This window comes from Balaenoptera physalus (assembly GCF_965194825.1).
Source record: "Balaenoptera physalus genome assembly, chromosome: 3".
Taxonomy (NCBI): domain Eukaryota; kingdom Metazoa; phylum Chordata; class Mammalia; order Artiodactyla; family Balaenopteridae; genus Balaenoptera; species Balaenoptera physalus.
The window spans coordinates 128282837-128298744 of record NC_138890.1 but is presented as its reverse complement, the minus strand read 5'-3'; the positions used below and the strand labels follow the sequence as shown (position 1 = coordinate 128298744).

General features: G+C 34.1%; 1 protein-coding gene across 6 annotated transcripts in view; it reads left to right on the top strand.

Annotated features, from left to right (window-relative positions):
• IPO11 (importin 11) overlaps positions 1–15908 on the top strand; it is a 239983-nt gene that overhangs the window by 81773 nt on the left and 142302 nt on the right. For all 6 annotated transcript variants that reach the window (XR_014262244.1, XM_082457116.1, XM_082457118.1 and 3 more), the window contains 3 exons: positions 939–1052; positions 8882–8997; positions 14335–14411. Coding sequence is in view for 5 of the 6 variants with exons in the window: in XM_082457116.1 (XP_082313242.1) it covers positions 939–1052; positions 8882–8997; positions 14335–14411 (307 nt within the window). In the remaining variant the exon portion in view is untranslated. The remainder of the gene's footprint in view (positions 1–938; positions 1053–8881; positions 8998–14334; positions 14412–15908) is intronic.

Genomic DNA, 15908 nt, shown 5'->3' with positions numbered 1-15908 from the left:
TCTTTCTGTGCCTCCTCCCCCAAACCTGGGGGGAAGAAATCCTACACTTTTTTCTGGCTACCCTTTCAGTGTATGATGTTTTATAAGCAGAATAAAGAAACTCTTACTCTTTTTGGGAGCAATTTTTAAATTTTAGTCCGTGGGATTGATAGATAGTACTCAAGCTGTGAAAGTCTAGTACTTCTGTTTTATCACCAAGGGTACTCTGGTCAGATCAATTCCAAATACTGTGTGACCGTAAGCCTGAATCTGGAGCACTATGTCCATTTTCTGTGTGGATCCATTTTATTTTCCAAAAAGCTCAATGTCAAGCTGTGCTTTGCTTAAGGGCATATTTTTAAAACTGGTGAGCTTAATCCATAGTGGAGTTAACAGTTTTATCCTTTGAAAAGGAGTTTCTTCTCCTGTGTTTCTACCATACCTTGTGAACACCTTCACCTTGCATTTGTTGTTTTTCATTATAAGGATTTGTATGTCTACCTTTATATCCTCTTCTTTTTGGTGCCTAGTCTTCAGGGCCTGATACTTGGAAGATGCCATTAGGTAATTGTTGAATGAATGAGTAAGTGCTAACTCTTTTTAAGACACTATAATTTCCAATTAGATAAGCTGTTTTATTAAGAAGAACCAGGATGTAACAGCATTTTCTATTAAATTCTAAAGAAATAACTGACCTCAGTATGTTGTTTTCTATTCCTAAATTTTATTTCATGCAATAAATTTGGTACTTGTTTAAAATTGTTAATATTTACCATGGAGCTTTGTGTCTCTATGTAATGTCTAATTTATCTTTAAAAGGATATGTGCCTAATATATTACATCTAGTAAATATTAAATATTTGCTGCCTGGGACCTGTTAGGTCTGTCAGCGTTTCTTGAAGTAAGTCGCTTTCTTTACTAATATAATTCTTTTGCTTCCTCTACTCCTGTTGTGATAGATACGACCGTACGTAGGGTGTTTGGTACAGTATTTGCCTCTTCTTTGGAAGCAGAGTGAAGAACACAATATGTTGAGGTGTGCTATTCTGACAACACTTATTCATCTTGTTCAGGTAAGTTACTTCTCCACAGTTTCTTAGTTTAGTATTTTTTCTTCTTTAAAATTTTTTACTGTTTTCATGTGGTCTTTGTCAGTGATAGTAAAAGGTCTTACATTTGTCTCATGTGTGATCTAAACAGTTTAAAAATACCTTTTATATGTTTACTATGGGCATTTTTTGACCCTTAAAAATATTCTCTACTTTTAAAAGACGATTTCTTTCATTAGATGTAGTTTTCCCCAGTGATGGTAGACTCGTGATTTGTGCAGTCACTTGTTCTTTGTATGCAGCTTCCTTGGTATTCAGAACTCTTATGCATAAAGTTACTCTCCATTTTCACTCTCTTTCCTTGATTTAATATAAAAATGTTCCCTTTCACATATTGGGAAGGCAGAAAAACAGGTGAATTGCTTTTGAGGGAAGGAATGAATTTGATTTTCAATATCTTGCCTTTGAGGTACGGGGATGTGCAGCAGGAAGAGAGGACCCTAAAATTCCAGAGAGAGAGAGAGAGAGAGAGAGAGCGAGAGATGGGACTGTAGTCCTCATTTGAACTGTTACAGTGAATTATAGTCTGATGGTGAGAGTATGGCGAGGAAAGCACTTAATGCCAAGACTTAGAATATCTGGCTACAGGGATGCACAAGTGATTTTTACTGCCTTGCCCCAAAGTTTGATAGATTTTTTCCAATGGGGAGGTCTCTTTCGAAATTAAGAATTACTACTCTGAAATGTTCTAATAAGTTAAAAAAAAAAACCTGTCTAATATTAGTTTTAAAAAAACCTTTCTCTGTCACCTTGGTACTTTTTTGAAACATAAATTCATTCTTTCACTAAATATTTATGGATGAGTTTTGCAGTTACAAATTCCTGAAGCAGTTTTAGATACTTGATTAGTGATACAAAATTTTTTTTAAAGTACTTTCTTTTTAATAAATGTCTGGCCTAGCATCTCTTCTTGTCTACCCTTTAATTCTTGTGATTATCCTGAAAAATTATATCCCTTTTATAGTTGGGGATAGAAAGGCTAAGAGAAGGTTAACGAGTAGCCTGAGATTGCTCATGTAAGTGTCAGAACAAAGAGTGATCCCCATATCTTTTGCCCTATATCCCTGCCAAATTTGTTTTTAGACTCAATTTGAGATTTTTATGAGGGAGGTGTGTCTCTTCAGGCAGTGTTACCTCAGGAAATCTTAGGAAGCCATAGTAACTTGTATGGAATGTTTGGAGTATATAGGACCTTTTCCTTTAATCCTGACATTTAAGTACCCTGTGTATTTGTATAGGCCAGGGATACAAGCCTCCGTCTAAGTAATCATCTGCCCTTCCTGGAGAAAGCATATAACATTTAGTATTAAAATTGAGACTAGCTTAAAATAAGTTTTTCAGTCCTTTGAGAAGATTATAGTAGGATTATAGGTAAGTTTCCTTTCATGGAAAACAATGCGTCTTTTGACTTTTATTTTTATTTATTTATTTTTTGAAATATAGTTGGTGTACAAGCCACCCTTTGAATTTTAAAATTTAATAGGCAGATATTAGTGTAGGTATTTGTATGTTTTTGTTTTTGTTTTCATTTTTTAAATTCTGGGAACCCAGACTGATAGTCTCTGACTGAAGAGTGTAATAATGGATGAAAATAAACTTACTCGTCTGCAGTAGTTGGCCTCAGTGGAAGTAGGCATTCATTCATCTAATAAAGATTTTTTGAACAGTTGCAATATGTAGTACATGGTACTAGACACTGGGATACAGAAATGAATTGGGCAAGCTCTTTGTGAATGTGGCTGTCTAGGGGAAGACTGAATAGCTAAGTGCTCTGTTAGCAATAAGAACATGGTACTGTGGGGCACTTGGTAGGTTACCCATCTTAGACTTGAGGGTGAGGTGGGACCTCAGGGAAGGCTTCCTTCATAGGTGATACCCAGATAGTGTTGGTGTTAAATGGTGTTGAACAAGAGGTGTTAATGAGATACGGTGGTTCAGGGATGAGAGTGGTAAAGATATTTTAAACAAATTGACCAGCATATGTAAAGCCCCCTGGACATGTGAGAATGGGATACTTTTTTTTTTGAGTTTATATATTGATCGGTTTTGTATGTAGATAGGTTAAGGAGTGAGTTCTTGAAGACTTTTTATGAAAAGTAGCAGTATCTCCATTTCCTATTTGGTGGAGGAATCCACTTTCAACACTTATAGCCCTGTCTCTTTGGCTTTTTATCTCTCTAGCTCTAAGTAACATACTTATATTGTTCATTCTTGATTTAAGCATTTTAGGCATTATCTCTTGACCTCCCTGTTTAGAAGATGAAATTTTAATTCTTTCATTTCCCTCTGTATGACTCCTATTCCTCCCATCCTCCCAATATATCCCTCTGTATGACTACTATTCCTCCCATCCTCCCAATATAGTTAGATTGTAATTTAAATTAGGTCACTATTTAGTGTTTTTATTTGTGTGACTATATAAAGGCTATTGAAAGCATATATCATTATGTTACGGTTAATTTTCTTTCTTGTACAACCATCCTCCTAATCTTCACTCCTATATAATACTTTTGTTTGCTTAGTTTATAAGTTTTCTATTACTGTGTAACAAATTACCACAAAAGTAATGGCTTAAAAACAACATCCAGAATAACTCATAGTTCTGTAGATCAGAGGTCCAGCACACCTTGTCTGTACTCTTTGATCAGGGTCTGACAGGCTGAAATTGAGGTGTCTGCCAGGCTAAGTTCTCCCCTGCAGGCTTTGAGGAAGATTTGTCTTTACACTCAGTCAGCTTGTTGGCAGAATTCAATTCCTTGATCTGTAGGACTGAGGTCCCAGTTTACTTGCTGTCTGTCAGCTGGGGCACCTCTCAGTTCCTAGAGTCCAGCCACATTCCTTGATACACGGCCCCTTCCATCTTCAGTGTCAGCAGTGGGGAAATTCTTGGCTGTCAAATCCCCTCAGGCTTTGAATCTCTAACTTTCTTTTATGCAAGTAGCCAAAGAAAACTCTCTTTTAAAGGGTTCATGTGGTTAGGTCAGGCTTACCTGTATAATTTTCCTATCATAAGGTCATTGAATTTGGGACCTTAATCACATCTGTAAAGTAATATCTAAATTAGCATTTGATTGAATAACTGGCAAATGGTGTGTGTACACTGGGGTTAAGAATCATAGGTGGTCATCTTAGAATTCTGCCTGCTACATTTAGTTTTCTATGTAACTGAATCCATTCTCTCCACCTGTTATCTAAATATTCCCTCAGTGTGTTTACACACATCAGGTGTTTTATTACTTTCATCATCTTGGAATCTGGAAGATTCTTATGTGCTTTCGTGTGGCCTGGCTTTACTCTATGCTTGTTCACAGCTGTTATAACTGGATCCCCTTTCAGTGTCATCTAAAGGGTTTTTCTTGCCTATCCTTTCTATAGGATACCTGTTTTCTGTACCTGTCTTCTTCCTTGTTTTACTTCCTCTTTCTGATGGAGCCCATAAATGCCAGTGGCATTCTGCAAAAGGTACGTGGGAGGTAAATTTTCTCCAGATTTTGCATGTGTGAAAATGTCTTACAGCTTTCACATTGACTAATAGTTTGGCTGAGTGTAAAATTCTAGATTATCCCTCAAAATTTTAGAGGCATTTTTCCTTTGTCTTCTAGCTTCTAGAGTTGCTTTTAGGAATCCTGAGCCATTTTAATTCTCGTTTCTTGAATGTTACATCTCTCCTTTCCCTTTGGCAACTTGTATGATCTTCTCTGTGTTCCTGTTTTCAATTTCATGATGATGTGGGTGTATTTTTATTCCACTGTTCTGGACATGTGGTGGATATTGTAAACTGGAAACTCGTGTTCTTGGGTTCTAGATAAGTCTATTGTATTTTGTTGATTATTTCTGCACCTTCATGTTTTTCTTCTGTCTCTTTCTGAACTTCTTATTACTTAGATGATAGATGAATGAACCAGCCCTGTATTTTTCTTCATTTCTGCTTTTTCTTCTCTTTGTCCTTTTGCTCTACTTTCTGGGGTATTTCTTCAACTTTATCATTTACCCTTTCTATTGAGTTTTTCTTTCCTGCTATAATATTTTTAATGTCTATGAGTTCTTTTTTTTTTAAGTTAAAAATTTTTATTTGTTTATTTTTATTGAAGTATAGTTGATTTACAATATTATATTAATTTCAGGTGTACAACATAGACAGTTCAATATTTTTATAGATTATACTCCATTTAAAGTTATTACAAAGTAATGGCTGTATTTCTCTGTGCTGTGTAATATATCCTTGTTGATTATTTTATACATGTTTGTGTCTCTTCATTCCATATCCTATTTTTCCCCTCCCCCTTCGATGAGTTCTTTTTTGTATTGTTGAATAATCATTTTACAGCATTTCATTTTTTTTTTCATGAATACAATGTTTTCTTTTATTCTGACAAGGATATTAATGATGTATTCTTCTAAGCTTTCATCTCTTTGTGTGGTCTCTGTTTCCTTCAAGTTGCTGTTTTCTATTTTATTGTTTTGTTCTCTGTTTTTCATATTAGATATTTTAATCATATATGTTGATCCTTGGTTGCCTACTTTTTTTTTTTTCCCTTGTGAAAATTTGAAGCATGTACAAAAGAAGGAAGAACAGTATAATGAGTCCTTAGGTAACCATCACCCAACTAAAAGAGCTATATCAACATTTTGTATAAATTTAAGAGTGGGCACTAAAAAGCTAATTGGAAGGGTTAAGTATGTATGCGAAGCTTGCTGATTGTGGATTTTTCCTTTAGGATTATCTAGCTGGAGGTTTTTTTTTGTATGGGACAAATGTTTTGGTTCCGTGTTTTTCAGATCTTTCCTTAGTGAAAGATCCGTCAGTCTCCCGTCTGTTACGTTATATCTCCCTGTTTTATATAGTATCCCTAGTCTTGATTACCTGATATCTCCCTGTCTTTAGACGATTTGTTTTACTTAACCAGAAAATAAATGGCCAGTTCTATACTGGGTTCAGGAGAGGGCCAATTGTTGATTGTTGTACTTGGATGAGATCTCGTCATCAGATGTCTTTTAAAATACCTTCCAGAGGTCCTATTATTTTTAATACCTCCTCTTCAACCTCCCCTTCCCAAAATACCTTGAACTATCAGTTCCTGAGTCTTTTGGAGTTTCTGTGATATAAATCAGGTGGTTTCTTGCCCTTTTTCACTGCTGGCTTTGAGCTTTCGTTTTCTGAGTCTGCTAAATCAGTCTTTCTTTCCGGCTTCCAAAGATGAGTTGCTTTTATCTCTTCTTATGCTGTCTTTGTACTTATGGTTTTAGGTCTTTAAAAACACATCCTCATATATCCTTTTGGTGGATCTTGGGAGAGCACAGTAGTAAATGCATGTGTTAAGTCTGTCAGCTTTCTGCAGAAGTTAACAGTGATTTCTAGTACGGAGTTGTTTGGTATAGCTGCGACATAGAGTACTGAGCTTGCGTGTGGGGGTCTGGTTAGGAAGGCATAAAAAACATCTCTTGAAGTTCAGAGGAAGGAATGTTATCATTTGTATTTTAGAAAGGTAATCAGTGTACCAGTGGGGACACTGGTTTGGAATGGAGTTAAACCAAGCTCAAGGAAACAGTTGGAAGGCTCTTCTGTTAACCATGAAAGAGATGATGACCTGAAGTAAAGCCATGGAAAGAAGGGGAAAAATTTGAAAAATATTAGAGAGATAGAATTAAGGATTGTTTAGATTTGGGGTGAGGAGGAGGAAGAACCAGGAGGTAGTTGTGATATAATTTATCTCTAGATAGACAGTGGTTCATGTCACTTGAGTTAGGAAATGCAGGAAGAGGAACCATTTTTTAGGAAGACAATGAGTTGGTTCACTGGTATACTTGAGAGTTTGAGATGCCTTCTGGGTGATGATGTCCCGTGTCATTTGGAGTATCTGGAGTTCAGAGGTTTTGGTTGGAGATAATATATTTGGACGTTATCAGCATGTACATGGGACATGAGAAGAGAACCAAAGACAATAACCTGAGAAACAGCAGTTTTTAGAGAGTGTTGTTCTTTTCTCCCCTCTTAAATTATAGATTCATAGGCAGTTGCAAAGATCATACAGAGAGATTTCCTTATACCTTTCACCTAATTTTAATTTCCTTTTATGTTTTATGTAATTATAGTACAGTATGATTTCCTCCCTTCAAGCATTTATGATAATTTTATTAATAACTGATGACTTTATTTTTGAGCTTTCATAGTATTGTAGACAACATCTTATAGCTCTAACTGTAATTATTTCATAGTATTGTAGACAGTGTCTTTCAGTTACAGTTGTGGGTTGAAAGAATTTTCAAATAAATTTACTTAAAGCTGCATATTTGGGATTGGACACATTCTTCAAGCCACTAGATTACAAAGGTAAATTTCTTCAGGCTTTAACTGAGAGAGTCTTATGTATTTAGCAGTTGCTTACTTTAGTTTTGCTAATGCTAGCATACTGTGCTCATTGGAATGTGCACTAAGTAAGTAGATTCTGACATTCCTAGGAAATATTAAGTCTGCTTGATATTAAAACTGAACTTTACTAGTTTTTCTTCATGTTTTTTTTCTTTTTTGTTCTGTTAAGAATTGAGCTATGGAGAGTGAAATTTAACTGAATTTTAAGGCCCAATTTACTACTTTATGAAATGTGACATTTTTATAAATCTCTTCCTTTGGAAAAATCTTTAATAAAGTCTTTCAACTGATGCTTAGTTATAGAAAGGGCCAAACTTAACATATTTAAGGATAAGCTTTATGTATTTCCACTGAAGTATCTATACCTCACTGATAAAAATTCGTATATATATATACACATACATATGTCATCAAAAGGGGAATACATATATATTTTGTTGCATTGTAATTATATGTCAACTATATTGACATCTGAATTATTTTCTAGGTGAGGAGGTGTTTGATAGTTTGGTTTCCTTTCTGTGTTTATCAGATTATAGAGATTATTATGAATTAAAAATTGACTTTCTATCCTTTTTGTTTCTTTCAAAGTGCTTAGATTTAGTGTGATACACTGAGTCAGCCTCCATAAGACAGTAATTAGTCAAAGTAGAATTTTAAAGTAAAATCCCTTCTTCTTCCATCTTTATAGTCTTAATTCATTAAAAATATTAGCAGAAATTCTTCATTAAAAAATATGCACACATTAAAAAAAGACTCCTTTTACCTTTTTCCAACATCCTTTTCCAATATCCATGTTTAACTAGTGTTAACAGTTTTTTCTGTTTGCTCCCAAGAAACATTTTTATGCATGTATCTTCATATCAGATACATAGCTATTTAAAAAAATTGTTTGGCATGTGGAATTGTTATACACATTTCTTTTTAATCCCAATTTGTCATTATTTTTGAGATTGTTTTCATTCCATGCCTAATCCTTTTTCATGGCTACTCAGTATTCTAGAATATGAAGGTATTATAATTTAATTATCTTACTGATGAACATTTAGATTGGGTTCATTTTAGCTTAGTTATTTAGGTGAGATAATTTGTAGAATTTAATACATCACTGTTAACACCTCTTCAGTCATCAGAGAAGGGAAAATAAATATTTATATGAGAAATCTCTTAAAATGAACAGATGTGTGTAGCCTTGGTGTATATGGTTTTACTACCATTAGGCAATTGAATAATATTTTTTTCCAATTATAAACAGAACTAATTTTGTTTTTGTAGTGCTTATAATTAGAACCATTCTTTTAAAATCTGACTGATTGATTTTTTATAAGTTGGTTTTAGGGCTTTTTAATATGATAGGTGATTTTTTGGTGGGAAGTGGGACCATAGAGTATCTTATGTTAAGTTTTATTTATACTTCCCATAGGGATTAGGAGCAGACAGCAAGAACCTGTACCCTTTCCTGCTCCCAGTTATTCAACTGAGTACAGATGTTTCCCAGCCTCCACATGTTTATCTTCTGGAAGATGGTTTAGAATTATGGTAAGAGGAAAAACTTGATACCGTGGATCTTATTTATTTATTTTCTTGGCCTTCCCTACTCATGGCAGTAAAGCAAAGGTCATGTACTAGGGCTTAAAAACTCAGCATTTAAAAACAAAAACATAAAATCAGTTTCCCTGAACTGGGTAACATAATACATAGCTCCAACTTTTCTTGGCAGCTGTCACTCAGTGTAGGCTTATAATAGTCAAAGTTAGAGAGGAAGTTTCAGTAAGAACTCACCTGAATTTCATCTTTTGGAATTTGGAATGTAAAATGGGGAATCTTGATCAAAACTAAAAATTGACATAAAACTTCCAGCGTGTTAAATGAGATGTTTTGGGGGATATTGAGTTATTTTCAACCTCTTACTACTTTACCCAGTAAGTACTGAGATAGAATACCTCAGCCCTAAATGTTAATGCTACTTAGTCTTGGCTTATTATTTTACTGAGTAAGTAGTACATAGTGTTAAGAGGTAAAAAAACAAACAAACCCTGTTTCTGTGGCATCTCAGAGCTACAAACTGTGAAATGAATGAATTGGAGTTAAGTAAGTACAGACTGAGCATTGACTAGAAATCTTTTTTCTTCATCTTACTGATGGCAGCAGTTTTCTTCAGGGCCAATCTTTATATAAGATGTAATTAGTAATACAGGAAAGGTTTTAAAATTCTAATGTAAAAACCTGGTATTGGAATTAAAAAAGCAAATCATAGAAAGTAACCACAGAAAAAATAAACATTTGTGGTATCTCCCTCCCTCACTCCTTCCCTCCCTTCTTCCCTTCCTCCCTCCCTTCCTTCAGTTTTGCTTGGATGTCTAGGAATGAACAGTTTTTTGATTCTAAGAAATTGTCTTTGATGCAAATGGTAAAATTAACGATCTGTATCAATACTGGATGAACAATTTAAAAACATAACTAGGTGGATACTTATTAATTTGCAATTTGTGTTTCTCATATTCTTTTCTAGGTTATGTTGTTTGAACTTAAGTGACTTAAATGATTGGAAATTAGCATGTGTTGGAGCCTCTTATATTCATATATTTTTATTCGTACAGGATGGATTACTCTAGATCAGAGGTTGGCAAACTTTTTCCCTAAAGGAGCAGATGGTAATTATTTTAGGCTTCACAGGCTATGTACTTTCTGTCCCAGCTCTTCAACTCTGCTGTTTCAGCACCAAAACAGTCATAGACAATATATAAACAAATGGACATGGCTATGCTCCAATAAAACATCACTTACAGAAAAAGGGTATTGGTTTGGCCCATGAGCTATAGTTTGCCAACTTCTACTCTAGATTACAAATTAAAACATTAATCTCTGGCACAGAGATACTTTTCTGTAACCATATGTATATCGTATCTATCATAAAAATTAAAAATATTAGTTATAATAAAGAGGCAGACTCATATACTTATCAATATAATTACAGATTTAGTATATTAATGTGTTAATGAGAGGTATATAAATTTTTTAGGGATTATATGAACAGGTAATAATAGAAGTGCATTGCTCTACTAATGGTAATTTCTTTTTTCCTAGCTTTCGTTCTATGTAAACAAAATTAAATCATTAGGATACATTAAAAAATTTATCAAATTTATTAAAGCTAAGATTATTTAAAGAATCAGGGTACACACTTCTTAACATAATTTTCTTAACGGGTTAGAACTCATATTTGGAAGCAGATAGAGGTGGCCAATCCCATGTATACCACTGCATTAGGTTTGTAATCATTTTCTGTGAGCCTTTCCTTCTGTAAAATGAGGAAAAATAATTTCTACCTGATGTGGTTGTTGTGAGCATGAGATACTGTTTGTAAAGTGGTTAACATGTTGTGTATGATTTATAAAGTCTGAGAATAGGTGAGATTGCCTAGGAAGGAAAGGGCAGATAGAGGGCCTTGTGCTCAGGGCAGAATCCTGAAGAAAAAACATTTTGAGGTCACACGAGAAGCCATCAGAGATGATATAGGAGGAAAACCAAGCCAAGAGAGAATATTTCCTAAAAGAGGGAATGGTTAACTATGTCAAATGTTGCTGATTGTCCTTGTAAGAGTGTACAGAAAAGTGAATGGAGATGATAGGAGGGGTTTCAGTGGAGTAGTGAGAACAGAAGGAAGAACTGGAGTAGATTGAAGAATGAATTGGAGTTAAGTAAGTACAGACTGTGAGCATTGACAGCTTGTTTGAAAGCTTTTACTATGGAGAGGATGTTGAAATTGCGTAACAGTTGGCTAGTGTGGGAATGAAGATCTAGAGGTATGATGAAGCTCAAGAGAGTGAGATAATTGAAGGAGGCAAGAAGGGATGGGATTCAGCATAAGTGGAAGGAGTTGATTTTTTTTTTTTTTTCTTTAAATAGCAGCAGGGGTATTTCATCCATTTTAACTCAAGGCAGGAAGATAGGTTTCTGTATTGTAGTAGAATGAGATGGGAAGGTGTTCCATCTAATAGCTTCTGTTTTCTCAACAAAATATGAAGTATAGTCATCAATTGAGTGGCATGGGCTGGAATGGGAGTATTTATAAGATGAGAGAGGTTTGTGGGGACAAAGGTATAAAATAGTTATCTTGGGGAATGGAAATTTGAACTGATAGGGCTTACCAGTACCAGCTGATGTTTGTGGTCTTGTTTACAAAGAAAAATTTTTCAGACTGATTATTTGATTTTTTTTTTTCATGACTTCTTTGACCCAACATTCTTTATTTTTTTGCTGATATTAAAATATATGATTCAGGCCTGGATTTATTGCATTGTAAATATAACATACCACTTGTACAATTTTTTTAAACTTAATGTGAATTTTAGTGACTTCTTATAGTATCTATTTTTGTAATATATTCACATAAATAGTAATGATAGTATCAAAGATGCAGACTTTCATGTATATCTGTTCTTTTTAACTTGTAGATTGTTAGTTCACATTATTTTGCTTTTTCATCTTGACCCTGATGTATTAAAATATCCCATTCACTTTTCTTCATGTGAGTGCCCCTTTTTATTTCTAGCGTTTTTGATCTGTAAGTTAAAAAAATATAACTGCACAAAATTTTGGTACTTTTGTATAGTGTTATAAGATTTAATAAATAAAATATATTTAAAATTTTTTATGAAGCATCATGTGATATAATGTATATATGCAGTGATTAATTTTCCACCTTTTAATTCTTTTGCATTTAAATTTTATATTAATATTGTATGGTTTATTTTGTTTAGATTTGATTTAACTATCTATGTTCATCTTTTATATTTTAGCTTTTTTATTTGAAATTTATTTATGTTCTATACAGAGCAAATTTTTTAATTTTATATTTTAACCTAACCAAAGAGGCTTTACTTCAAAAGAATTTTAATGGTCTTATATTTATTTGTTGAACTGATATGTCTGTCTTTTTACTTTATGCTCTCTCTTTTCTACATTTTTTGTGGAAGGATAACATTAAATTTTACATTTCTCTAGTCAAAGATGTAGGTACATATAGCTTTGTCTAATTATTCGTCAAAATAGTTAACTTCTCCCTTTCCCTGATGGTAAAGAATTTAGTGCTTTGACTTTGCCTCACTCCCTCTCCTTTCCAAGTCTTTATTTGTTTAATCTGGAATTACAAACCATGTCATTTTATTTTTAAGTAGTTTAAGTTCTTCAAGATTTTTCCTCTTTTGAATAGCATAGTTTATACTGTGGGAACTAGCATAGGAAGTGAGAGTGACAATGACCTGAGTGGCCTTTTTACTAAGGTAATGACAGTAGAAGGGAAGGAACAAGCTTCAGATAGAATCTTAATCTGGACCTATTGAGTAAGAGAGTTTTTTTAAACATCTTTTGGCATTTAGAATATGACCTCCAATTTTTTTCTCGGTGAAACCCCAGGACTGGAGTGTAGTTTTTCTTTTGGCTTCATGGTTATTTTAAAGGTGAATAGGATAATGTTTTTTTTTTTTTTTTACCTTTCCTGAAGTTTTATTCTTTAAAAATGAAATAAAATCCTGTTGCTGTTTTTTAAATTTATTTTTTATTGAAGTATAGTTGATTTACAATGTTGTGTTAATTTCTTCTGTACACCAAAGTGACTCAGTTATACACACATATACATTCTTTTTTATATTCTTTTCCATTATGGTTTATCCCAGGATATTGAATATAGTTCCGTGTGCTGTATGGCAGCACCTTGTTGTTTATCCATTCTGTATGTAACAGTTTGCATCTACTAACTCCAGACTCCCAGTCCATCCCTCCCCCAGGCCCCTCCCCCTTGGCAACCACAAGCCTGTTCTCTGTGTCTCTGAGTCTGTTTCTGTTCGCATATAGGTTCATTTGTGCCATATTTTAGATTTCACATATAAGTGATATCATATGGTATTCGTCTTTATCTTTAAAATCCTGTTACTGTTGATCAAGTTAAGGTGTCAAAGACATCATTGCTTGTGCATGTTGGAAGTACTTCATTTTGGGGGTAGCTGGTTTTCCCTGTGTAATATCCTGCCCAGATTACCTGATTTTGTCATTTAAAATTTGTGAAGTATTTCATAGACACAAAATAATATGAGGTCATATTGTTTATAATTATTTATAACTTACATAAAATGAAAATCAATTTTCCATACTCTGGGTAAGAAATACAACAATAAGAATGTCTTTGAAGCCCCTGGTGTGGCATGTTTGTTGAATCTTCCTGCATCCATGCCAGAGATAACCCACTATACTGATTTTTTCGTTTTCATTTCTTGGTTTTCTTTCTTGTGTTTTAATGCTTTTAGAATCACATATGCGTGTGTATCTCTAAACAGTATATTTTAACTTTATATAAATTGTATCATATGTGTTCTAACTTACTTTTTTTGCTTCCTGTTTGGAGATTCATCCATAGTGATGAGCTTAATGGTGTGACTGTAACAATTCATTTACTCATTTGCCATTTTGTTTGTTGTTCAAATAATGCGACTCTGAACATTCTTGTGCATGACTCCTAGAGCAAATGTATAAGACCTTATGCCCTGTGCACATTTCTGCCTAGAAATAGTGCCAGGTCATAGGTATATACACATATACATATTCAGTATTACCAGATAATAATTATTTCCCAAAGTGATTATATCAACTTGCACTGCTGTTAGCAGTATGCAAGAGTTCCCACTTTTATAGCTTTGACAATACATGGTATGTCACACTTAAAATTCTGCTGATCTGGTGGGAGTAAAATTGTACCTTGTTTTGGTTATAATTTATATTTTCTTGATTACTAGTCAAGTTGGATATCTTTGGTACTTTTTATAGTCATAGCTTTAATGGTTATGGAAAGTGATTTAATCGTCTGTTTTTTTCCCCTAGGTTAGTGACTTTGGAAAACAGCCCATGTATTACACCAGAGTTACTTCGTATATTTCAGAATATGTCACCACTTCTAGGTATGTATTAAGCATAAAATTACCACTGTTTTTGAATGCAACCATAATTTGGGGCATTATAGGTGACTATAAATCATACCTTCCATTTTTACTAAAGCCCTTGATTTTGAGAAACAAGTTGTGTAGTGTTTTAATAATTTCTAGATTTTTTCCTACAGTATAACCTTTTAGAGTTATTTCTGCGTATTAAAGAGCAAACACTAAATTTACTTAACTTATACTTAATTGAAAATTGATTTTGTGCTGTCAGTTGTTAACAAATGAGCTCTGTACATATTTCTGATTTAGCTAAGGAACCACCAAAATAAAGATTATTAAATAATAAAAATCATTTATTGTTTGTTGAGGTATTACTTATGTAAAAGCTTGAAATCAGGAAGCTTAATGTTTTAAGACAACACTTTTGGCATGTGACACCAGAGAACTGGCCACTGTGCTAGGAGTAGGCTGTTAGTCTCTGTTAGCCACCATGGATGATACCTGGTTAGATTCTTTTCTGAACATGTATTCTGATGATACTTAGTCATAGAAAGCCAATACTTGTCTGCTACATATCAGCTTCCATTCACAAGTGTGTAATATCTTAAATTTACAAAAAATATTTTGCTCACAGGGTTATTTTGTGAGCGATTTTACCAGTGCAGATTCACATTTAAACCTCATAGAGTATTTAAGAATTGTATACAGTGCTATTTACTGGCCCTTTGCTTCTTTTTCAGTCTGCAAATTACTGCCATTTAAAAAAATCGTTTATTTACAAAATGTAAAAATTATTTACATTTATTCCATTCAGAGTTCCCACTCTCTAAGACTCACCCATGAAGCATCTTTAATTCCTTCATTAGAACTTTGGGTATACTGACTGAATAGTTTAATATTATCAGGAGAGGGCATTCATGTAGGAAAAAACTAGGAAAAAAGGCATACTTATTATGGCAATATCTCAAAATTATTTTTTCTGAGAACTTACTTGTAGTGAGCAGTTTTATTAGAGGGAAAGTATTACTGAGGTATAATGATGCGCCAGAAAGGTAGACACATTCTTTGATAAAATCAACAAGTGTGGACTAAAACATAATTATAGCTGATTTAAAAACATCTGTTGGGCTTCCCTGGTGGTGCAGTGGTTAAGAATCCGCCTGCCAGTGTAGGGGACACGGGTTTGAGCCCTGGTCTGGGAAGATACCACATGCCGTAGAGCAACTAAGCCTGTGCGCCGCAAGTACTGAGCCTGCGCTCTAGAGCCTGCGAGCCACAACTACTGAGCCCATGTGCCACAACTACTGAAGCCCGCACGCCTAGAGCCTGTGCTCCGCAACAAGAGGAGCCACCACAATGAGAAGCCTGCGCACAGCAACGAAGAGTAGCCCCTGCTCGCCACAACTAGAGAAAGCCCGTGTGCAGCAACGAAGACTCAACACAGCCAAAAATTAAAAATAAATAAATAAAATAAATAAGCTTATTAAAAAAATAAAAATAAAAAACATCTGTCTTCAT